General features: G+C 38.3%; 2 protein-coding genes across 7 annotated transcripts in view; one reads left to right on the top strand and one right to left on the bottom strand.

Moving 5' to 3' along the window:
* Positions 1-13,654, bottom strand: part of NDUFA9 (NADH:ubiquinone oxidoreductase subunit A9) — a 34,010-nt gene extending 20,356 nt beyond the window's left edge. The window contains exons 1-5 of the mRNA XM_047740853.1: positions 13,521-13,654; positions 6,382-6,552; positions 5,921-6,018; positions 1,698-1,789; positions 421-562 (exon numbers count right to left, since the gene is read on the bottom strand). Coding sequence (XP_047596809.1) covers positions 421-562; positions 1,698-1,789; positions 5,921-6,018; positions 6,382-6,552; positions 13,521-13,569 — 552 coding nt within the window. The 5' untranslated portion in view covers positions 13,570-13,654. The remainder of the gene's footprint in view (positions 1-420; positions 563-1,697; positions 1,790-5,920; positions 6,019-6,381; positions 6,553-13,520) is intronic.
* Positions 13,655-13,779: 125 nt separating this feature from the next.
* Positions 13,780-25,508, top strand: part of AKAP3 (A-kinase anchoring protein 3) — a 33,517-nt gene continuing 21,788 nt past the window's right edge. For 2 of the 6 annotated variants that reach the window (XM_047740852.1, XM_047740846.1), the window contains exons 1-4: positions 13,780-14,425; positions 16,375-16,512; positions 19,775-19,882; positions 22,624-22,719. In XM_047740852.1, the coding sequence (XP_047596808.1) occupies positions 22,624-22,719 (96 nt within the window). In that variant the 5' untranslated portion in view covers positions 13,780-14,425; positions 16,375-16,512; positions 19,775-19,882. Of the gene's footprint in view, positions 14,426-16,366; positions 16,513-19,774; positions 19,883-22,623; positions 22,720-25,508 lie in introns of those variants that run through there. The other 4 variants (XM_047740849.1, XM_047740851.1, XM_047740848.1 and 1 more) reach the window with 4 other exon arrangements.

The following is a 25,508-nucleotide window of genomic DNA, read 5'->3' as shown; positions in this document are numbered from 1 at the left end:
CCCCCAAGAGCAGCATATGACCATGACTAGGCACGATGTTTGAGGAAAAAAGATGGTCTTTTAACCTGTAGGTGACATGGGTAGGATGCTTTAGACAGGAATAATACTCTACTTTTTATGAGGTTTACTATATAATTCTAATATGTCCCAAGCAACCTGCAGCATTTGAGAAGAGGTAAGAATGCTCTATCCATCTCTGAAGCCCCTTACCGTAGTTCCCTGCATACAGAAGGCACTCTTCTGTATTTCAGAACACAACACACACATCATACACATCAATCTATTCTGGATACAGAGAATTAGAAACCCGTTTTATTTCTGGATATGTCAGTGAGAAATCCTTATCACTTAACTCATGTTTCAAAGGGGCCAAGAAACTCCAGCTCTGGGAACCACTTCCCAAGCCAACTTGTCACTTACCTTATTTCTCAGATATCTAGAAGAACTTTTAATATCAGCATTCAGATGCGAAATATGAATGAATTTTTCAACTCCAGCTTCTTTGGACACTTGAGCAATTGCTTGGGGAATCTTCACAAAAACATCCTCAAAATCAAAGTTTCTGGAAGAAGGAAAAAAAGGGGGAATCAGTTGAGAACACCTGACTTGGGATTCCAAAGCTTTCTGCGATAAGCTCGTTTTCATACTATTGCTGGAATTTGTCACAGTTAACCTTTTAAATGGCAATGATTTAACCCAAAGTCAAAATTAATATATATGTGTGTGTATTTTATATACATGTAAGTTCTACTGCTCATCATCATTACTGTACATAATTTAAACCTTACCATAAGTTGTAAATCAGTACACATAATATTCTCTGTCCTCTGTCCTCCCAAGGAATCCCAAGGCTGAGACCCTTTAAGAACAACTAGCTGCAGTGGTTGGAAAGGAAGGGGGGAGTGTTGGGAGCCGAAAAGGGACCCACTTCTTATCCCTAGGCCTTTGTTTCCCCCAGGGGAAAAAAAACTAAAAAAATCAGTTACTGGTTTAACCCAGTAACATTAACATTACACAATAACATTAACACTTAAACTGTACAAGGCACTGTTATTAGTCACTAGATTTAAAGTTGAATGAGACTCTCCAAGTCACCAAGGAACTTAGAAAAATGTGCTAAGGCAGACATAGATTTTCAAACTTTAATAAATGTTAAGAAAATGGTATGAACAAAGTGTTGTGAAACTGCAAGGTTAAAACACTACCTGTTGATAAACAACTAACAAAGGCTAAAAAGAACTGTTCAAACCAGTACTCACATCATCTTTGATTAATAATGGAAACACTAGATCTAGAACACTGTTCACACAAGAAAACCAATGTTCAGCTGGATGAACAGTAGGATGGGCAAAATCATCCTGCCTAATCCATCCCAGCCAGACAAATCCAAACAAAGGATCAGCCATTCATGAACCAACTGGTCATTCCTGCTAGCTGATGACACCAACCACACTGACACAATCTCCACTGACTTTTTATGGGCAGCCCATCACATTGCTCACTTATACCAGACTTACTGCCAACTGCAGCTCCTGAGAGGGGGGTTTTCGGTATGTAAACAGCTGTTCAATCAATGCTTAATGATGGACTAATTAAAAATGTGATAACTACAATTCCTGACATTAGAAGGTACCCAGCAAATGTCTACTAAGCCCTAAGACAGCATATGCAAAGAAAAAATAAGAGCAAAAACTTACTTGGTTTCCCATTCTCGCCCAACAAGATTAATGACCACGTTGCTGTGCTTCACTGCTCTCTGGATAGAATCTCTGTTTCTCCCGTCCCATTCCTATAAGAACAACAGCCAGTCAGATGCAAACATTAGGGCAAGTTTCAAACTAGGTCATCTGTGGTAGGTATAATATGGTACCATTTCATAAAGGCTCCATTTATTACAAGAAAAATGGTCATGAGGTCTCGAACTCCCTGCTGATTCTCTGATTCTCCTGGAGATAAACAGGTCACAGTGTATCTATTTTATTCAGGTAATTAAATGATAGAATTAGAGAAGACAGTATTCACTTTTAGTGGGGAACATCCATTTCTGGCCATCCAACCGCCTCCTGCAAGTTTGTAAGGGACTCTGGTTACCAAATCTCCCTTCCTGAAATACAGCCCATCAGCAAGGATCATTTGGGAGGAAAACTGACTTTCCCTTTTACAGCAACCAGATACAGATCGAAGATAGGTGGAGTATCTCTGAAAGGCTAACATTAAATTGGGAGCATTCATGACTTTTTTCTTTTTTCTTCTTAACTCTTTCCTCTTTATAATCCCAGATCTAGTCATTTCTACTTTAAAGACATGAAAACAACACTCAGGGAGGAGTGACCTGCCTAAAAGTGCAGGGTGAGTCAATGGCAGATTTCAGTGTAGAACTAAATGTCTGAGCGATTCAGGCTACAGTCAGGTTGACGATTCTTGTCCAAAATGGAGACCAGGAATTAAATGACCTCAGAAAAAGGTACAGCATTTTCTATGTTAAAATGATATGAGGAAGTTGAGAGGCAACGTGGGGGGTATGGGGGTAGGAAAGGAATAAATGAAACAAGATGGGATCAGGAGGGAGACAAACCATAAGAGACTCTTAATCTCACAAAAAAAACTGAGGGTTGCCGGGTGGAGGGGGTAGGGAGAGGGTGGTTGGGTTATGGACATTGGGGAGGGTATGTGCTATGATGACTGCTGTGAAGTGTGTAAACCTGGCGATTCACAGACCTGTACCCCTGGGGCTAATAATACATTATATGTTAATTTTATAAAATTAATTAAAAGAAAAAAAGAAAGACCAAAAAAAATGAAATTGGATATTTTTAAACATTTCAAAGGAAAATAATAAGTAGTAAGAAGTTCTTGGGGTAAAACACTAAGGGGTCTGTATGAGTGAGTGGAGAGAGAGAGAGAAAGGAATGATGTGGAGATGGAGGAAGCAGGTGGGGCCCACTAACCAACCTGAGCAATTTAGAAAAGACAGGGCTCCAGAAACCAAACTCACGAGCAAAAGATGAAGCCCTCAGCAGGAGGAACTAGGTACAACTGATGAAGGAGATGGGGTACAAGAGACACATAGAGTGACAGCTGGGGAGTCAGACAGGAATTCCATTTGTCTTTTGTGAACTGTGTACAAGGTTATCTCTCCAATCTCCATGGAAAATTTGAAAATACAACCCATATCAAGGATTTGCTATGAAGATCAAGTAAAACAGACATACAATCTACAGCATGGTAAGTGACATAGCTAATAAAAAAAAAAAGCAGTTCTACACATAAAGAGCTAAAAAAGGCTTTTTTTTTTTTTTTTTTAAGAAAAGAGGGCAAGGATGAGAAAAAAAGAATCCAAGAAGACTCAGAGTAGAAGAGCTTGAGCTTGGGGCATACCTGTAAGAATGGTGCAAGAGAGAAGCCTGGAGAAAAAGAATTAAAAGGAAACCAAATTCCCAGGGATAAGGCTCAGGGAGCACAGTCAAGTTAGCAAACCAGGTGGTAATTTAGACAGCAGTTTCCAACAGAGATTAAAGCAGGGAAATCAGTACCTCACTTAGTATGGTACACCCTTCTCCAAAATAAACAACAATACAGTGAAGTCCTCCCATTTTATCTTTCTTGCCTTTCCCCTTTTATAAACAATACTATATTCAAAGTAGTATGTTTGGGGTGCCTGGATGGCTCAGTTGGTTAAGCGTCCATCTCTTGATTTCAGCTCAGGTCGTAATCTCAAGGTCGTGGGATTAAGCCCCACATTATGCTCTATGCTGGGCACAGAGCCTGTTTAAGATTCTCTCTCCGTGATGGGAGTTGAGGGAAATTGGAAGGGGAGGTGAACCATGAGAGACTATGGACTCTGAAAAACAATCTGAGGGTTTTGAAGGGGCGGGGGGTGGGAGGCTGGGGGAGCCAGGTAGTGGGTATTAAGGAGGGTACGTATTGCATGGAGCACTGGGTATGGTGCAAAAACAATTAATTCTGTTATACTGAAAAGAAATAAAAAAAAAAAAAGAAAGAAAAGAAAAAAAAAAGATTCTCTCTCCGTCTGTTCCTTCCCCCAAGACCGCACTCACATGCACTCTTTCTCTCCCCTTCCCTAAAAAACAAACAACAACAAAAAAAAGTAGGTTTAGTCTCTGTGTTCTCTATTAACACTGAGAGCTCCCTGTGGTCTTGTTCATGAAGACATGCTCAGAGTTTAACTCAATGCCAGGCACTCTATAAATACCTGTAGAAAGCATGGGATATATATCATATAGCTCAATTCCAATGACTCGGCATCTGCAAACCAGTCAATGTTTTCACCTATTATTTGTGAGATACTTTAGAGGATTGACAAAGTGACCGATAAAGTCAAGTCACAAAGAAACAGGGAAAAAGCTAAGCTCTTCTACCTATAAGACCAAGAAAATATTTGAGAACAAGATTTTAGAGAAAAAAAAAAAAAAACTTCAGAAACAAGAATTTCCAACATAGTATTATACTTAGCTTGTGAACATTCAGTAAGGAATAAATGAAAAAGCTATCAAAAATAAGTAAAAATTTAAAAGCAATCACAAATAATCTACATGAATATATCAGAGATCTTAAGGATGCTTACCAAATTATTTTTTTTTAAAGATTTTATTTATTTATTTGACAGACAAAGATCACAAGCAGGCAGAGAGAGAGAGAGAGGAGGAGGCAGGCTTTCCGACTGAGCAGAGAGCCCGATGTGGGGCTCGATCCCAGGACCCTGGGATCATGACCCAAGCCGAAGGCAGAGGCTTTAACCCACTGAGCCACCCAGGCGCCCCACCAAATTATTTTTTAAAAGGGGAAGTGTGTACATGGAAGAACGCAAGTCCATACAGAATGATAAAAGCTGGACAATTTAGCCAGAAGAACAGGAGACAGAGCATCAAGGCCCAGAGTGTTTCTCAATAGGGTAACTGTAGGCACTAGGGGCAGTGTTAATTCTTTGTGGAAAGGGACTGCCCAGCATCCCTTACTCCTAACTAATAAGTCAAGATGGTCTCCAGTCACGGTGGCAACCAAAAAGGCCCACATGTTTTTAAGCACCTCCTTGAAAGGTCCCCTTACCCCATTCCTCACCACTTCACCCCATTGGCAACTCTTGGCCTAAAGGAAGAACCTACAGATTAAAGAATAACAATAAGGAAGCAGAGCAAGTACTGTTCTAAATTCAGTCTGTGCCAAGGAAACTAAGTTGTAAAACACCCTATCTGTGATGCTCACCATCTACAGAAGCACTGTCCCACAGAATTATAACACGAGGCACACAGGCAATTCTAAATTTTCCACCAGTCACATTTAAAAGGGTAAAAAGAAAGAGGTGAAATTCATTTTAATAATATACTTTATTTAACCCAATATAGCCGAAATATTATTCCAATATGTAATAAATATAAAAAATTATTAAAGATCTATATCATTTTCTTTGCACTACATCTTTGAAAGCTGGTGTGTAAGCTGGTATGTACGCTAAGTACTGCACATCTTAATTAAGATTAGCCACATTTCAAGTGTTCCATGGCCACATGCGGCTACTGGCTACCATACTGGATGGCACAGGCCTAGAGCAGGGGCTGGCAAACCATGACCCACAGGCAAATCTAGCCTGTAGTCTAACTAGGTACATAAAGTTTTATTAGAACACAGCCACTTCCATTCATTTATATATTATCTATAGCCGCTTTCAGGCTAGAAGGGCAGAGCTGAGTAATCATGAACAGACTCTGTGACCTACAAAAGATAAAATATTTACCCATGGCCCTTTACAGAAAACGTTTGTCAACTGCTGGGCAAGAGTTTACGAGACCGGGATAAATGAAGGATGCTCTCGGTTCAGTCTGGGTGAAACTGCTGCTTTATCACACTGTCTCTCTCCTAAAAATGACCTCAGTAATTTACATCTGTCAACACAGGCTCTTACCAAAAATATAATCTGGCCAAGGTCACCCATGGGACGAAGGTGCATGGTGTCATACAGATCACACCGATAGGGTACAATCACCTGTGACCCCATACGTCCTAAAAAAAAGAATGGATTGAAATAAGGATCAAGATTAATGTAATATGAATACTTTCTAGGACAGCAATTTGGTAAATATTTAACTTCTAGTATGGTAAGTAAATGGATACCATGTTTAACAAAAAGCCTATTTTGCTGTGCTAGAGATGCCATAACTTTTCAGAGACCACATTCCTGTTTCTACATCCTATACAGTAAGCACGGTAAGCTTCCTAATGCATAGCAGATCAAGATGACATAAATCCAAGACAGGAGTAATCTGTAACACTGCTAAATGGAAAAGAAACATGCTTCATGGCTTCTCAATAGGCAACCGTAATAAATGGCACTGGAGTATACTGAACTCAAGGAACTTTACTTACCAAGGTGGTTGACAACGTATCGGCCCAGGAATCCTGTTGCTCCAAACACAGTGGCCACAATCCCACTGACTGAGGAACGCCCACCTTTGCCATGAGGTATGAGTGCATGATGAAGCTGGCGCCGGGGAGGGCCATGAAACACAGCAGTGGCTCTTGCAGCAACAGAAGAACCTTAGACAAAACCCCAGAGTACAAAAATGGCAAATGTTAATACAAAAGTGAGTGTGAATAACCTCTTTTCCTCAAAACTGGTAACGTTATTTTGCTATCACTACTTTCGTATGCTTAAGTTTAAAATGAACTTTTAAATCAAAAATTGTAATTTAAGTGCCGACAGCAATAAACACAAAGCACCACAACCAAGAATCCATGTGTTGTAAGGAAATAAAAAATATTAGAAAGTACAGTTGATCCTTCAACAACACAGGTTTGAACGTCCACTCACGTGCAGATTTTTTTCAATAAATAAAGCACAATACTGTATTTTCTTTCCATTATAATTTTCTTTAATAACATTTTCTTTTCTCTCACTTTACTAAGGACATAGTATATAATACATATACGTAAAACACACAGAATATGTTAATCAACTATATATGTTACCAGTAAGGCTTCTCGTCAACAGAAAGTCATTAGTATTTAAGTTTAAGGGGAACCAAAAATTATACATGATCTTTTGACTGCAGGGATGGGGGGGGTTAGTGCCCCTAACTACTGCATTGTTCAAGAGTCAACTGTAAACTCCCTGCCCTATGGGATACAATATACCTAGGAAGATAAATCACAATTGAAAAATAAATGTTACATATTGAGAGTATAAACCCCCACAGTAAAAGGAACACAGAGAGAATGCAAAGGAAGGAAGCAAAAATTTAGATAATTACAAGGAAAGATTCCTGGATAAGGCGGATTTGGGGGACTTTTCTTCCAGTTTTACTGAGAAATAACATACATCACTGTGTTAAGTTTAAGGCATATAGCATGGTAGTTTGACTTACATATATTATAAAATGATTACAACAGGTTCAGCTTATGTTCATCATCTCACAGAGATATAATAAAAAGGAAAGAAGAAAAACACAATTTTCTCCTTGTGATGAGACCTCTTAGCATAAACTACCTTAACGTTTCTATGAATCATACAGCAGCATTAGCTATAGTCGCCATCTTGAACATTACATCCCGAGTACTTATTTATAACTATAGATTTGTACTTTTGACCACCTTCCTCCAAACGCCCCTCCTGCAACCCTCTGTCTCTAGGAACCAAAAGTCTGTGCTCTTTTTCTATGAGTTTGGGTTTCTTTTTAATCCCACATATAAGTGAGAACATACAAAGTTTAGATCATACAGCATTTGTCTTTCTCTGACTTATTTCACTCAGTGTAATGCCTTCATGTTGCAGCAAATGGTCAAATTTCCTAGTTTTTTATGGCCAAATATTCCATCGCATATAAATACCACAACTCCTTATCTGTTCAAACCCTGATGGACGGGGCACCTGGGTGGCTCAGTGGGTTAAAGCCTCTGCCTTCACCTCAGGTCGTGATCTCAGGGTCCTGGGATCGAGTCCCATATCTGGCTCTCTGCTCAGCGGGGAGCCTGCTTCCCCCTCTGTCTGCCTGCCTCTCTGCCTACTAGTGATCTCTGTCTGTCAAATAAATAAAATCTTTAAAAAAAAAAAAAAACGATGGACACTTAGGTTGTTTCCATGTCCCCATTATTTGTAAATAATGCTGCAATAAATGTGGGAGTGCAGATGCCTCTTTTGAGTTAGTATTTTCATATCCTTTGAACATATCAGCAGAAGTGGAACAGCTAGATCCCATAGTAGTTGTATTTTTCATTTTTTGAGGAATCTCGATGCTGTTTTCCACAGTAGCCATTTTCTTTTCTCCACATCATAGCTAACATTTGTTATCCCCTGTCTTTTACATGATGGCAATTCTAATGTCTAAGGTGGTATCTCATTGTGGTTTTAATTTGCATTTCCTTGATGACAAGTGATGTTGAGCACCTTTTCATGTACCTGTTGGCCTTTCACATATCCTCCTTGCCCATTTTTTAATTGGGTTATTTGCGGGATTTTTGCTATCAAGCAATAAACTAATTTGAGTAAGGTTGTAAAGAGGAACAACAGAAAGAAAAGATTTCTGTGTGAAACACATTACACATACAACAATGTAGATGTGGAAATGAATAAGCCCAGCGCAGGGAAGAGAAGATTTACCTGAAACAGACTCTGAAACTGATAATGAATGAAAAAAATAAAGTTGATGATACATGCTGGAGGCAGAGGACTCTCAGCAGAGAACATTTTTTTTCTTAAAAAGAGTACAGTTCAGACAATATAAAGCTATTGAAAATCATCAAATGTAATGACAAATGGAATGTTTGCAAAAAGATTTTCCGACCTTTAGAAAGGTTAATTTGCCAAACCTCTCACTATTTACATCTCCACTTTATATGCACAAGGAGAGCATGTGGCCTTAGCCTAGACATCTGCAAGGTGGGGAAACATGACTTCCCATCACAGACCATTCTTATTTGAGCCATTCTAACAGAGGGTTCCACCACATGGGAGATCAATGACTGTTTCCCAGCAGCTTTGATTTCTTTGCTCCTCTGGAATGACAAAGAACAAATCTAATCCCTCTCTCTCATTTAAATGAAGCAAGTATATCTCTAAGTCTTCTCCAGGTTACACACCCCTAGTTCCATCAACTATTCTGCATTCCACAGAGGTGTAAAACTCCTTTGGAATCACACTCCTAATTTTCAAGCCCCTTGAAACGTATTACGGCAGAGTTTTAGAGGAAGTTACCTAACCTTCAGGGAATAGGTAAAAAACAAGTAAAACATTTAAAGTGCTAATTAACTTTTGCTAGAATCAACAAACTGTTTACCATCAGCACTGGTGTTCTGTAAACTTGGGGAACACTGAAACAAATAGGAAATGCTTTAGAGAACTTGTGTTTGGGGGGGGGAAAGGAAGGCAGTCAGGGAGGGAGGGAGGGAGGAAAGGAGGAAGGGTGGGTAAGTGAGTATCTAAGTAAGTGTGTCTCTTTTCTGCACATGATTCTCCAGTGGCACTCTGCCCAGAAACCATGGTTTTTCCCTATCCAAAAGCATGAAATTAGAGAAAAAGCCCACTTTTTCAGCTTACTGAACAGTGACTGAAACCACAAAGATTAGTAACAAGCACTGCAGATCAGATACATAACCAACAAACTACAATAACAGCTAAATTTACAAAACTGCTAGCCGATGCCGGGCATTGTTCTAAGCGCTCAGTAGGTATTATCTTATTTAATACTATTCTTCCTGCCACTTTACAGATAAGGAAGCTCAGGCTCAGAGAGTTTAAGTGACTTGCCTGAAAAGCCAGCAAAGGAGACTGAACAGCAGCCCAGTAAGTAAGGGGAAAACAAAAGGAAATGGTACCCAGAAGGTAAATGAAGAAAGGGACTGATAGAGGTAATAGTTAACTCTATCAAAGGCAGCTGAAAAGTGAAGTAGGATGGGGACAGAGGACCATAGACCTAGATGTTGGTTTTGAGTGGCCCTAATAGGAGCAATTTTATTGCTGTGGGAATGATAGCCTGACTCGAGCAGGCAGTAGAGAATGTGAGGAAAAGAAGTGGGAAAAGGAGTATTGAGGATTCTTCTGAGGAGACATGATGTAAAAGGTAGGGGGAGGACTAGAGGAACATAAGGCCAAGGAAGGATTTTTTTTCCATATGAGCTATTATAACATATTTATACACTGACAGAAATGACCCAGTAGAAGGGGAAAACGAGTGATTCAGGAGAGGGAATACACAGGTAACTGGAATGGGATGGAATGCAAAACAAAAGAACTGGCTTTAGATCAAAGTACGAGGAGTTTATCCACTATCACAGGGCGGAAAGCTGAGAATTATCACAGCTCAGCTATTAGATTTTTATGGTGGGAAAAAGATCGTTCTCATCTGATTCCTCTGATTTCTAGGTAAAGGTGAGAATGAGACAGAAGCACATGTTACAAGTTTCAGGAAACTGACAATGTTAAATAATCATATGGAAAAGGGAAAACAAATTTCTTTGAAAAACATAATATTGAAAATCTACTTGATATTTGTATTCATGAATTTAAAATAAGGTCAGTTTGGAGTTTTCTGTAGCTCAGTTCTCTACTATTCAGGGGTACACAGGAAATATGTGGAAAGCTTGGTTTAATTAGTGTTTTGTTTTGTTTTAAATGCCACAGGCAGATGGGCTGAGGAGTTAAGAATATATGAGAGAATGATTAGAATGTTCAATAAGGAAGGAAATGAGGACACTGGATAAAGCAGGAAGAATGACTACAGTCAAGGAATTAATACCACAAATGATTGTTAGGAGTATTATAGTAAATGTATACAAAGCACTTAGCACATTATGTAGCGCATGTTAAGCACTCCATGAGTAATAGAAGCTTTCACTTGTTATTACCTCAAAATCTTTCAGGTGATGTTACACTAACCTCATGAGATTATTTGTTTATTTTTCCCCAACAATTACAGGCCAACCACTAATCTAGAAACTGACTAGCACAATAAAAAAGACAGTCCCTGGTCTTAGGGAGCTTACATTTTAGAGGGTTGACTTGAAAATTAATATATGGGTAGGTACCTATCACAGTGCCTTGCACTACTAGGTACTTAATAAATCTAAGTGGTTACCTTCTTTGGCTCCAACTTCTCTATTTTCTTCCATATATTATGAACACCATTAGGAGAGTAATAAATAGTCTTTATTCATTATATTCTTCTGCTCAAAAACCTCTATTGGCTTCTTACTATAATATATAAACCGATCTTCTCCAAACATATTTGCTTGCACACTGCATAAGTTTTAAACATTTATAAATCACACATACATTCTGTGTAGTACCAATATGTCATATACACTATAAAGCATATTAAAGCACTTAGAATAGTGTCTGGTATATAGTTTGAACTACGTGTTAGCTATTGTTGTTATTATTACTGAAAATGTTTCCTTAAGTTCTAATACTGAATTTTTGTATCTCACTGATTCCTCTTGCAAAACCCATTTTCCAGACCACTGGACAAAACTGCTTGACTTTCAAAGTCCTCCATTATTTGATCCTACCTAACATATTCAACTTTCTTTCCTACTATTCCATATCTACAGGTAGTCAGTTCACTGCCTCCTAATCACTTTGTGATTCCATTCTCACCACCTTGTCCTTGCCCATGCCAGGAAAATGCCTAGTTTCTCTCACTTTCCAAATCATAACAATCCTAAAACACAAAAAGAAAAATCAGTGGAAGCACTACAATTCTCCACTGCTCTTCCAATCTTCCCTACTTCAAATGATACTAATCTTTCCCTTTTCTGATTTCCTATGGTACTTAGAAGTCTCTCCACATCTCACCATATATAATTGTTTCACACAGTTCCATCCTATAGTTTTTTTGTTATGTTATACACTAGACTGGCCTCTCTAGAGTTGATGCAAAAGCTTACTCACCAGAGACAATAAAGCATAGAGGTTAACAGAACAAGCTATGGTTTCAACGCAAAAGAAGTTAAAGTGAAAATATTTATTTTAAAATACTTATTTTAATAAATATTTACTTAAAAATATTTAGGACTGTGTTTAGCAAATAGCCAATACACAAAAATAGCAGTTATTATCATTCATGATCTACATTATGTCCCACCTATGTAATACTTTCACAAGAACCAACAAATGTCTTTGCAAAAAAGTCACAGCTACAAAACCACCCACTATAAACCACGTGAACCAATCACCTTTCCAGTGGTATGTAGCAGTTCTACCCAAGATGGAAAATAGAAATGTGTCCTCCAAATACTCCGGACTTGCTCCTCACTCTAAACATCAGAAGGACTTGTGGAGCTTTTTCGAAACCTAAGGTGCAAGGAGTCAGTCTCAAAAATTCTGATTCAATAGCTCTGCAATGAGTCCCCATTTCTGTTTTTTCTAAAGCACTAAAAATGATTCTGACATGCAGCTAACTTTGAGAGCAAATGATATTTGATAATGACCTGAATTCACTATGGAAAAACACAACTTTTGGAGGCTGACTGGGGCAAATTTGTGAAAGCGTGGAAAGGGAAGAATGATAATAAAGTGTAACTGTATTCCCAATTTCCTTGCTTTTCTTGCCTCGTTTCTTGGTGTAAGAGCAAATGTATATTTTCAACTTGAGGACCATGACAGCAGATCCAATCAGAATAGAAGGAAAAATGAACAATGCTTAGACAAACCTTAAGATATCCTTTACTCTTCTTCACATTCCTTTCCGCCAAGCCCCTGATTGTTCTCTCCAGCATCCCTCACTCCCCCAGTCCCCAGTGTCTCGACCTAACACATTCTACATATGCAGGGATGTTTTTGACTCAGAAAGTACTTCAATAAATATTACTTTATTTAATCGTTTCGTAAACTTCCTGACATTGTGGTATTACCATCCCCACTGTAACATGAAGAATCTGAAATTGAGACAGATTAAGGGCTTGCACAAGGTCGTACAGTTAATTCATTAAGAAACTTCTCTATCCTTTTTCTTCCATCCTTTTCAGATCTCACCCCCACCCCAACCCCCGAACGTCCCGCCACCGGTCACACACACTAATTTTTTAATTTTTTATAAACATATAATATATTTTTATCCCCAGGGGTACAGGTCTGTGAATCGCCAGGTTTACACACTTCACAGCACTCACCATAGCACATACCCTCCCCAATGTCCATAATCCCACCACCCTCTCCCAACCCTCCTCCCCCCAGCAACCCTCAGTTTGTTTGGACACACATACTAATTTTTCATAACCTCAAACCCTTACAACCCTATGAGAACTGATCTTTCGATCCTTTACATGTCCCGCACTTCCTCCTTTTCCCTTCCCACTGCTCACGTTCGCTCAGCACAGACCCCCTTCCCAAAAGTACAATTCAATGTGAGTCAAGGAGGGGAAAGGAAAGCAGAAACTACAGGCAGTCGCGGACCTAGAAAGACCAAGTAGTCGGGAGTCGGCGTGACCACTGCGGCACCGCGCCACTCTCAACACTTCCGATCCCCGCCTCGCAATCTCAAACGGAGGCCACTGTTCCCGGTGACACTTACGTGACATTGGCAGGGCCCGGACAACCCGGGGGCGAACGACGGCCGCCATCTTCCCCCACAATCCCCCTCGGCCGACGCTCCGACCCACTACGGCTACTGAGCTGGGCTAAAAGTCATCGTCCACGTCTGTTTGCGCAGGCGCGAACCGAGAAGCGAAGGCGTGGGTCAGAGATAGGGGTGGGATATGAAGAGAGGAGAGGTGGGGGAAGAGAGAGCAAGGCGCAAGGGAGGAAATGTGAAGGAGAAGGCAAAGAAGAGAAATAGAGAAGAATCTTGGGATTAGAATCTCAGATCTGGGGTGGGCCGTAAAGATAATCTCATTGCCAGAGAACGTGAAGTTCAGAGTCAACCAGTGACTGACTGAAGGGCGTGCAAAATGGCAGCAGAACCCGAGCTGCAGGGACCCCAACATTCCCGACTCTAAGTTCAGTTCTTTATTTCCTGAAATGTCAGAGAGAGCAGCTCTGGTGAGACTAGGGAAAATGGAGGCGTGGCCCCGGCACTCAGGAAATTCTCAAATGAAAGAACTGGGGTCCAGAGGAGAGGTTGAACAAGAAAGAAGTGAGGCGGGAGGGCAGAGAAGGGAAGGAAGAGAAATGGAAATCAGGATGTGCACGTCGAACTCGCCAAGCACATTGTCTCCTCGGAGCCCTAGCTCTTGCTGTACCCTTTACCTGGGATGCTCACTCAGAAGTCTACACCAGCTCAAGTTTCTGCTCGGAGAAAACTACTCTGACACCCCCAGGTGGTCATCATTCCGTCGTCTCTTTGTTGTTTTTATTTAATATGAAAGCACTTATTACCACCTGACGTATGACTCCAGGGATTCTTAACCTGGGGTGTGATTCATGAATGGGCTCAAGGAAGTCTGTGAACCTCCTGAAATGTTAAGTAAAATTTAGCGGGTATGTATGCCACTGCACTTTTTTTCTGGAAGGAAACTCAAGACGAGTCTAGAACAATAGTTTATAATTTTTATTTTCTTAACCGTGGACTCTGAGAATCTGCACTGTTCTAGAGTCTGCGGAGATTGCAGAAAGATTAAACACTTGCATTTTTAAGTAGTTTATTCTGGTTGCTCAAAATTTCTGCATGGCAGACAGCAACAAGCAATCTGTCCTGAGACATCTGCCTTGGGTTTATTAAAAAACAAACTAGTTTGGGGGATCTTTCTAGATTTGGTAATTCTTTCAGTGCTTTGTTTTTGTCAAGAGGAAAGTAGTGTGAGTTGCTTGGATGGACAAAAGTCCCCTAATGAGTAGTGGTTGCCTATTATTGGGCTTGTGAGATCCGTTGTTTCCCACTCCCATTCCACCCCCAACTATTTCTTGAAGTGTCCTGTACCAAACTGAATTGGAAGAGAAAAGAAACTCTTAAAGGAAAAGAAAATTTCTTGAGGAAATTTTATCAGAGAGGTTCGATAATGTTACAGTCTTATATTTCTTGGCCTCATCCAGTGTTCACTCAGCACTTAAAATTCTCTAATATTTGCTTCTGGAATCAATATGAATATAAAATATTTGACTGGTTCTGATAAACTGGCAGACCCCGTTATCATGAGTGGCCTCCTAATACCTGTGTAAAATGGCAAGGCTGCTATTTTACATCTTGAAGTCGAACAGTGGCTCATGTTCTCAATACTAATTTCAAGATGACATATTGTTGAAAGAGCACTGACTTAAAACTCAGAATATTAGATCCCAGTCCTCGCTCTATCAGTTAATAGTTGTCATCTGGGCAGGTTTCTTTTTTTAAAAGATTTTATTTATTAATTTGACAGAGAAAGAGAGAGGTCATAAGTACGCAGAGCAGCAGGCAGAGAGAGAGGGGGAAGCAGGCTCCCTGCTGAGCGGAGAGCCTGATGTGGGGCTTGATCCCAGACCCTGAGATCATGAACCGAGGGAAAGGCAGAGGCTTAAACCACTGAGCCACCCCCTGGGCAGGTCTATTTACAAACCATCAAAGTTTCAAAAATTCTAGACTGTTAGAGCTGGAAGGGATCTCAAGAGATAACTAAGCCCAGTTCCTTTATTTTAAAGATGAAGAAACTGAGACAGTATAAAAGATCATCAGTAGATAAAAAACCTTGTTGAAGGAAGCCTGTAACAAACCAGTCACTTTTGAATTTGTTAAAAATTTTAATCTTTACCTTGTGGCCTTGATCAAGATTCTTTTTGTTTCATGAAAACTATGTACTAGTCCTATACTTAATTGTTAGTTAAAAGTTCATAGGGTAATATTTCCAAAGAGAATGTACTAAGAATAAAGTCCTCCTCAAGGACAGAAATTGTCAGCCAAATGTCTCTAAGTGTGATTTATCCCAGTACATTTCCTCAGATTGAGGCATTGCAGAGAATGGATTAGATTTACTGTCTCTGACCATTGAAGATAAATTATAACCCAGAGATAGTCAGTTTGGGCAAAATATCTGCAAACTTACTTGTTTGCTTGTTTGTTTGTTTTTACAAAAGGTAAGATGCTTATAACTCAGAGTCAAGGCTGGGTTCACAAAATGAAGTGATTTCATAGGCTTTGCACAAAAAAATTTAGTTGATGCTGAATTTTTATTTCTCCCTCTCTGTACCCATCTGAATTTGTTTACATATAATACTCTGTTGTTTTAAGTACGATCCAATGGCAAAATTTTCCCCGCCCGTATTCCCTGCCCAGTTACTTAATGGAGAAAATTAATTAGGGGAAAGCAAGCCCAGTCCTTCCAAACTAAGCATCAGAGACATGGAGTGTATTTTAACCTATCCCCCTTGTCCTTTGACAGCTCAGTTTCTGATAGCCTCACTACTGTTGCTATAGAGACAATGATATCACCAGTTGTCATTCTGATGTCACTCTTCAGTCCCAACAAGGGGGAGGTACATGGAAGGCTGGAGGAGGAAACAAGATCTTGAGCTGAGCAAGAACATCCCAGCATCTTCATTGACTTTTAACATATAGTCTGGAGTCTTCTGTGGTTCACTCTTCCAGTGCTACAGAGGTAGGAAATCCACTGGACTGATACAACAGCCCATTTTCTGAGCCTCTGTACTTAAAAAGGAGAATTCAGTGACAAGTGATGGTTAACTTTTAATGTTCAATCCAGCCTTCCTTCTTGCACAGTTTACATTTTACATCAGGGTTTTCTTGAAATAAATGAGCCTCTCCCTCAGTAGTATAACAGCTAAACCTATCGTCTTTGCTGCTGAAATTTTAACTTAATTGCAGATTTAACCAGATCTCCTTGGCCATCCTTTTGGGATCACCAAGGGGACTTACTCCTCACTTCCCAATTTGATGATGAGTCTGGAAGCTTAACTACCTGCTGACTTCTCTTCATTGTGTAACTATTCCAAAAGTTGTGTTTTTTGTTTTTTGTTTTTTGTTTTTCTCCCTGTGCTCTAATAACAAAATTAGACCAGTGTAGTTCTGAGTCCTGCGTCTTAATTCTCATTTACTTTCATCATCTTTACTGTTATTTCTGAAGCCGTGGCTAGACAATAGAGAACATGGAAAAGTCAGGATATATATAAAGCCTTGTGGAGGAAATATCTGTATTTCTGAGGCACCAGGAGAAGAAGTTAAGGGAAAGTGAAAATGGAGGAGATCCACAGAGAAGCTAACAGTGAATGGTATCTCCAAGGGAAAAAGACACACACACACACACTTCTAATCCTTAAATAACCAATTGTAACTGATGTTAAGAATAACAAAATTTATTGAGTGTGTACAATGTACCTGGCACTTAAAAGAAGGGAATGAGAGAGAAAAAGAGAATGGATATAATTGAATATATTCTTTCTTTTCAAAATTAGTAATAAAAGTTGGTTGAATAAACTTTAAATAATTAGTAATAACGTTGGTTGAATAAACTTTAAAACATGATGATATAGGTATCAACCCAGCAAAAGCTTTATTTATGTTGCCTGTAGTTTGGGCTTTTCTGTGACTTTAAGAACCTTGAGTAAACAGGAGCCTCTTGCTTATGATGGATATCGGAGAAAAATGTCTTGAGATAGAGCTGTGGTCTGAAGTACAGGAACCATAACCAAATTCCTGTGTTATGCCCTCTCTGGCTGGCATTCACGATTTGCATTCCTCCTCGATTATTATTGAGGCAGTAACCACACTGGCACTTTTTAAGGGTTGTCCCTTCTATGGGCCACAGGATCCCTCTTGGCTATAGAAAAATTTCATACCTTCTGGGATGTTAACATGCAAAGCTGTATTATTTAAAGGAATATATCCAGTGTTTTTAACATTTCCTTTCTGGGACTCAGTTTCTTAATCTATAAAGTAAGGTTATTAGAATAAATGGCTTCTAGGGTCCATTTATCTATATACTGTATAGAGTTAGCTTTCTTTCCTCCTCAAATTTAATAGATAATACAAAGCATCTTTTTAATTTTCTACCCTAACTCCAGGATATTATTCACCAACTTTGAGCTTAAGATATTTATGAATCTGTTCATTGGGTCCATTAAACTCTAGATTTTCCTTCCCTCTTTTTCAAATTTCATTATGGGAAATGTATACAGATTTAGAAGTATGAATATCATTATCATCAAAAGATGTTTAAGTACTTCATATAAATACAATTAGCCAGGACATTTGGGGCATTTAAAATCTAAAAAAAATTCATGGATGCAGATAAAAATGCAGAAGACATACAAAATAGAATAAAAACATTAGTATGTGTAAGTAGAAGTGTTTGTTGGATATATATGACTAAAAGGTTGTTGATTTATTGGTGTTATTGGGATAGGAAGTTCTGTTAATAAATTGTTAGATAATTATTTATACCTTGAATGTGTTTCTGGGGTGAACTTATCCCCAAAAGGAACCAAGCTTCAAGAAAGCCTGAATGTGTGGCTTAACACCATAGGAAACTTGAGCAAACCATTTTTTGTTGTTCTCAGATTCTCCTATTTAAGAAAGAAAGAAAAGATTACACTATCTGGAATTCGAAATAGGCAGTTTTCCTGTATTCATTCTTTCAACAGATAATTTTTTTTTCATTTTATTTTGTTTTATTTCTTTTCAGTGTTCCAGAATTCATTGTTTATGCACCAAACCCAGTGCTCCATGCAATATGTGCCCTCCTTAATACCCACTACCAGGATCACCCAACGCCCCACTCCTCTCCCCTCCAAAACCCTCAGTTTGTTTCTCAGAGTCCACAGTCTCTCTTGATTTGTCTCCCCCTCCAGTTTCCTCCAACTCACTTCTCCTCTCCAACATCTAGTGTCCTCCATATTATCCCTTATGCTCCACAAGTAAGTGAAAGCATATAATAATTGACTCTCTCTACAGTGGATAATTATTAAGCACCAACTTTAAGACACTAGTTACTACGAGGGATCCCAAGATGAATAAGAAAATGCATCTGTCCTCAAAACACCATCTTATAATCAAAAACTAATGATGTACTATGTGGTGACTAACATAACCTAATAAAAATTTTTTTTCATTTAAAAATAATTACAGAGATGAAATATATGTGAGCAATTAAAGGACTAGATGGGATGTAAAGATTGAAACAAAATATGATGGAAACTTTGGCAGAGGAGCAATCATGTTCAATTAGATATTTAGAAAATATTTATAGACGTGGTAAGCTTGTCCTGAGCTTACCAAGCAAGGGTGGGATTTAGAGAAATATCACAGGAGGGTGGGGTGTGCATGGATATTCCAATATGAGAGTACAATGCCCTAATGTCTTCTCTGTAAATGTCTCAGAAGAGGAAATACAGGGAAAATTTTTTATTTGGAAGCTAGAGCTAACATTAACTATATATGCTCTTTGCAAGATGAAGATGTATATTTCTCTTAAGTCCTCAAAAGAATATTTACAAAGTGCTTTGAGATCCATGAACTCGGGACACTTATTCTTCATCCTAGCTACTACTATTCTGACTTCCTAATCAAGAAATTTGAGATGAAGTTAAAAACTTCTAGTTTTGTCATTGTTAAATAACCCTATATACCACTGATTTGAAAGTAGAGAATAGCAATAGTCATTTCAGACAATGTTGGCCAGAAGATGGAACTTTTTTTTTTTTTTTTTTTTTTGTCATCTGGGAACATCAGACTGCACCCAGAATAAGATGTGGCCTTTAAATTGAATGTCATTTTGTGCTTATGACCTGTGTACTACATGTGAAAAATAATGAGTAAATCAAGTCAAAATCATTATTTGGTAATCAGAGCAATAGGGTTCATATGTAAAATTAGTCATTTTTATCTGTGTCTTTCCATTGCAGATCCCTTATATTTCATGGCAGGAGGGGTGGGTAAATTTAGGGATAGTGAAGACAACAACAAATTAATCACGAGCTTTCCTCGTATCTCAGAACCTGTCCTCAGTAAGAGTAAGTGATCACATAATTTCCTTCCTTATGTACTTAATTTTCATTCTGGCTTTTTAATTGCAATAAATAGCTTAAATAAGTGAGGAGCCTCTATCAGTTTTGTCATTTTCTATTAGATGTAATTCATTAAGATAAAATATCAACTGGAGATTGAAAGGTAAGCTTCTGGCTTTCACTTGTTCTAGCAACAGTTCAGAGCAGTCTATTTCTAAGTCTTCTCATTCTCTGTCCAAGTAATAATAACATCCATTCCTTTGTTCATGGTACTATGCTTACTCAAGTATAAGAATATTAGCAGATAATAGTTGCTGAGAGACAATAAAGCCTTGACTTCATAGACATTAAGAACTCCTGTATTATGGTTTTTAAAAAAATTGAAATAAGATACTAAAGAATGTTAGGAAATCTTAGATAATTTTTAAAGAAAAGAATAAATAAAAATAAATCTGGAGAGACTATGGACTCTGAAAAACAATCTGAGGGTTTTGAAGGGGCAGGGGGTGGGAGGTTGGGAGAACCAGGTGGTGGGTATTAGAGAGGGCACGGATTGCATGGAGCACTGGGTGTGGTACAAAAACAATGAATACTGTTACGCTGAAAAGAAATTAAAATAATAAAAAAAATAAAATTAAAATAAAATAAAATAAAATAATCTGGAGCCAGGCAGTCTTTCTCAGAATCCCCAGACCCAGAGATTCTCATTCTTATGTAGATGTACTTCAGAATCACCCAGGATGCTTTTAAGATATTCAGTGGCTAAGTTTCCCCACCCAAAACAAATGAAATAAGGTTCTTTGGGAGGTTAACATCTCAGTCAGTATCTTTAAACAGTTCTCTGGGTGATTCTAACATCTAATCAAGGAGGAAAACCCACTGTGTTCCCAAGGAAACTATTGTATTACAATGCCAGGAAGAGTAAGAGAAACTGTCCCTAATCTGAGTTAGTGATTAGGGTGTGAAAACAGGTACAAATCTTTGTGGGAGCAAAGGACAAGTAGCTCTTAAAAGGTCTTATTTTTTTTTTTAATTATTACTTGTAATACGCTATATAAGAAAAATAATAAATCCATTTATAAATAAGCTTAAATCTTGTGTAATCTGTATTTGATTTGTGTTGGTTTTTATCTTGAGGGAGGATGTCAGCCCCCACCATTGCCCAAAGTCCTTTAAAACAAACATTTCCAATTAACCCAGGTATTCAACCCTTCATAATGCTTATATCAAGCAATTTTTAATAAAATTTAATTTCACTGTGAAAAAAAGGAGAAGCTTTTGGACTTTATTGTAACAGTTTAAAACAACTTACAACAATTTTAGGATTTTTTAAATTAATTTATTTGAGAGAGAGCGTGCACAGAAGCAGGGGGAAGGGGCAGAAGGAGAAGCAGACTCCCCACTTAGGCAGGAAGCTGAGGTCAATCCCAGAATCTCTGGATGGGACCTGAGCTGAAGGCAGGCGCTTAACCCCTTAACTAACTGAGCCACCCAGGCACCCCATAACAATTTTAAATAAATGTTTTATTTTCTTCAAACCAAATATGAGAATACACACACACACATTTCTAAAAGACATTTCCATTAGAGAGGAAAAATTGGCCATCTTATTCCACCTTGTTGAGAAAAATTGGACATTTTATTCCACCTTGTTAAGCAAAGTTTATAATGAAAGAAGGGAACTTCAGTGTGGAAGCCTAGTAATGGAAGTCTGGCATGGAAAAAGAGGTCAAAGAAAAGCTTCTTGTAGATTATCAGTGGACAAATATTATAATTAGCCATGTTTTCAAAGACTCTCAAATAAGATGCAATGCTAAGGAAAATAGACAAGACTAAGGCCAAAGGAAAGGGGGCTGTTACGCTAAATTTTGAGGTTAGCAAAAAGCAAGTATAATCAATTCTTTCATGAAAATTGTCAACAAATGAAAAAAGAAAGTGGTAGCAGCTAGAGGGAGGCTTTGGGGTGCAAGAAGACAACTAAAATGATTATCATTTTTCTGGTTTGGAAGACCAGCTAGACGGCAGTGCCTTTACTGAGATTAGGGAGTAGAGTGAAGTATTGGGAGGCTTATGGAACAATCAACAACAGCAAGGGCATCCATGCAAATGTCCGCTGAACGGTGTATGTGGCATCTCTTTTCTCCTGGCACCAGAAGTTTGGCTGAACCATGGAGACTAAGAATTTCCCCCACCCTTAGCTATCTGGAGGAGGGATTAAGCTCCTCTTAAGGAGGAACTACTAGAGTTACTGCTAATATAAGTTAAGTTAGTGCTCCAGAAGTTAATGAAAATGAAGCATCTACTACTTTAAAAGTAAAAGTTGGTGGGACAAAAAATAATAAGTCAGTGGGACAAGAATGGGCAGGGAAAATATAAATTAATTCTATTTTGATCACATTGAGTTTTGATTGTCTAGTGAAAATCCAGGATGTGGAAAGGCTGTCAAGCAAAGACACACAGAGCAGGACATGGCTACATAGGTTCATTCATAAACAATCTGTAGTAAGTACCTCTAGCATATACCAGGCACCGGCCTCAGTACTAGAGATACAAATATTTAAGGAATCTTCATGCAATTGAGAACTGAGAATGGAGAGATCTAGAGTTTCATGCATTGTAGTAGCTCGTGGGACAAGTCTCTATTGAAAGCGTTGCTCCTGTTGGGCACACCTGAATTATTTGTCTTTCTTCTTCATTTCATGTAACTCGTCCTTTGATGGCCCTTTCTCATTTTTTTCTACCTCCAGATGTCAGAAAGGGTTGACTGGTTACAAAGCCAAAATGGAGTATGCAAAGTTGATGTCTATTCACCTGGAGACAGCCAGCCCCAGGACTGGAAAATGGTAAGGTCGAACTTCTTTAGAAATACTGATTTAGGAATAAGTGGAATACTCCACCACCACTACTCACCTCTTTGACCCACTACTCTTTAGTTACTCACTACTCACTTAAAATTCTTGGGGAAAAACATGAACTCCTCTAGAATAAAAAATTCTCACCATATTGTTTTGGGGAGAACATCCTATATATGGTAATTTCATAGAAGAAATATAATTAATGCAAAACCTATATATTAACAGCTGTAAGTTTTTTTTAAATTTTAAATAGAAGGGGATTTGATTTCTAATAAATGTCTACAAAGTTCATAGAAACTATTTTTGAAATGTAGGATACCTCAAAATTCTCAGAACTTTATCATTCTGTTGTCATCATTCAACAAACATTTATTAAGTACTTAGTATCAGGCATTGTAAGTCAGGGTCCAGTCAGAAGATGGAAACTATAGCAAATAATGTGATATTTAAAAATTTAGTCTACCCCTGAAACAAATAATTCATTATATGAGTTACTATATATATTATATGAGTTACTATAGAGTTAGTACCAAACAAAACTGCTTTTATTACATATTTTATTTACCTGTGTTCTTTCATGTAGATAAACAAAAGATAGATGAATTTCAATACTAAATCAAGTAAACAAAAAAAGTCATGATTTTTCATTAAGGAAGAAACACTCCGGGAGATGCAAAAAAAAAAAAAAAAAAAAAAGAAAAGCAAAGAAAAGAAAAAAAGAGGGGTGCCTGGGTGGCTCAGTCGGTTGAGCATCTGCCTTCCACTCAGGTCATGATCTCAGGGTCCTGGGATCAAGCCCCACATCGGGGGCTCTCTGCTCAGCAGCGGGGGCCTGCTTCTCCCTCTCCCTTTGACTCTCCCCACTGCTTGGTCTCTCACTTTCACTCAAATAAATAAAATCTTCAAAAAAATAAAAAAGAGAGAAAATAAATTTCTGCCCCCACAGACCTTACTATTAATTTGGGAAAATAAAAAATATACGTGTGAAAATATAAAAATAATTGAAAAGTTCTAAATAACCGATAGACCCCAAATATAAGAAATTCATGATAATTTACCAAATAGCTTTTCTGACCATAATTGTTATAGGTATTTAAAGAACAGATCAAAGTGGGAAGAGGTCAAAGAAAATTTCATAAAGTATCTTTAACAGAGATAGAGGTGAAGAAGAAGAGGATGGTAGGTAGACATGTTGACTTCAAACTAAGGTACTGGAGCAGAAGAACCCTTGCTATCATATGGAAGTGGGAAGACGTTACTGCTTACAGTTAGTGCTTTTATGAATGACAAATACTGATAGTTTATAGCTTCAATTCTAAACTTTCAGCCATTAGATTCAAATGTCCAGTTTTCAACAACAATCACAAGATGTACAAAGAAATGGGAAAGTATAGCTCACTCAACGGAAAAAAGTAGATCAACAGAAATTATGTCTGAAAAAGACCTGATGGCAGATCCGGCAGATCCACTAGACAAAGACTAAAAACTTGGGGCACCTGGTAGTCTCAGTTAGTTAAGCATCTGCCTTCAGCTCAGGTTCTGGTCCCAGGGTCCTCAGATTGAGCCCCATGTCAGGCTCCCCACACAGCAGGGGGTCTGCTTCTCCCTCTTCCTCTGCCCCTCCCCCCACTTATGCTTGCTTGCTTTCTCTCTCTCTCTCTCTCTCTCTCTCCCTCGCGCGCACGCGCACATGTTCTCTCTCCCTCTCAAATAAATAAAGAAAATGAAAATAATCTCCTAAAAAACAAAAGAAATAAACGAAAAAACAATTGCCTTAAAGATGCTCAAAGAACAAAAAGAAACACGTGGAGAAACCCAAGAAAACAGTGTATGAACAAAATGCAAATATCAATAAAGAGAAAACCTAGAGATAATGTCAATGAAGTTCTGCAGATGAGAAGTATCTTATGTACATTACTATAGGAGTACAAATTTTGTGCATATTCTCTCATTTACTATAATTGCAATCACATAAGGAAATTATTAAAATTAACAATAATTACCTCATGATCCATCAGTTCCACTTCCAAGTGCAAATCTGAAGGAAACAAAATCACTATTTCAAAGTGATAACTGCAGCCTATGTTCACTGTAGCATTATTCACAATAGCCAAGACCTGGAAGCAACCCAAGTGTCCATCCATGGATGAATGAATAAAGAAAACGTGGTATGTGCACAATAGAATATTATCCAACCATAAAAAGAAGGAAATCTTGCCATTTGCAATAACATGGATGGACCTAAAGGGTGTAAGCTAAGTGGAATAAGTCAGAGAAAGACAAATACTGTATGATCTCACTTACATTTAGAGTCTTAAAAACCAAAACTCCTAGATACAAAGAACAGATAGGTGGTTGCCAGGGGTGCGTGGTGTGAGAGTGAGCTAATGGGTTGAAAGAGTCAAAAGGTATAAACTTCAAACTATAAGATAAATGAGTCCTGGGGATTTGATGTACGGCATAGCAACAATAGTTGTTAACACTGTACTGTATAATTGAAAGTTGCAAAGAGAGTAGATCTTAAAAGTTCTCATTACAAGAAAAAATAATTTTGAACTATGGTATGGTGAGGGATGTTAATGAGACTTATTGTGATCATTTTGCAATATATACAAATATTGAATCATTATATTGTGTACCTGAAACTAATACGATATTTTATGTCAATTAAATCCCCATTAAAAAATAATAAGCTTTCAGCCATGCATCAGAAATAAACAGAAACACAAGACTCACCTGTCTAGAAATCAAAGAACTCTTCTACTTCCAAGTGGGCA

This window comes from Lutra lutra, chromosome 8 (assembly GCF_902655055.1).
Source record: "Lutra lutra chromosome 8, mLutLut1.2, whole genome shotgun sequence".
In the NCBI taxonomy this organism is placed as follows: Eukaryota; Metazoa; Chordata; class Mammalia; order Carnivora; family Mustelidae; genus Lutra; species Lutra lutra.
The sequence above is the reverse complement of the archived record's forward strand: the minus strand, read 5'-3'. Positions and strand labels throughout refer to the sequence as shown.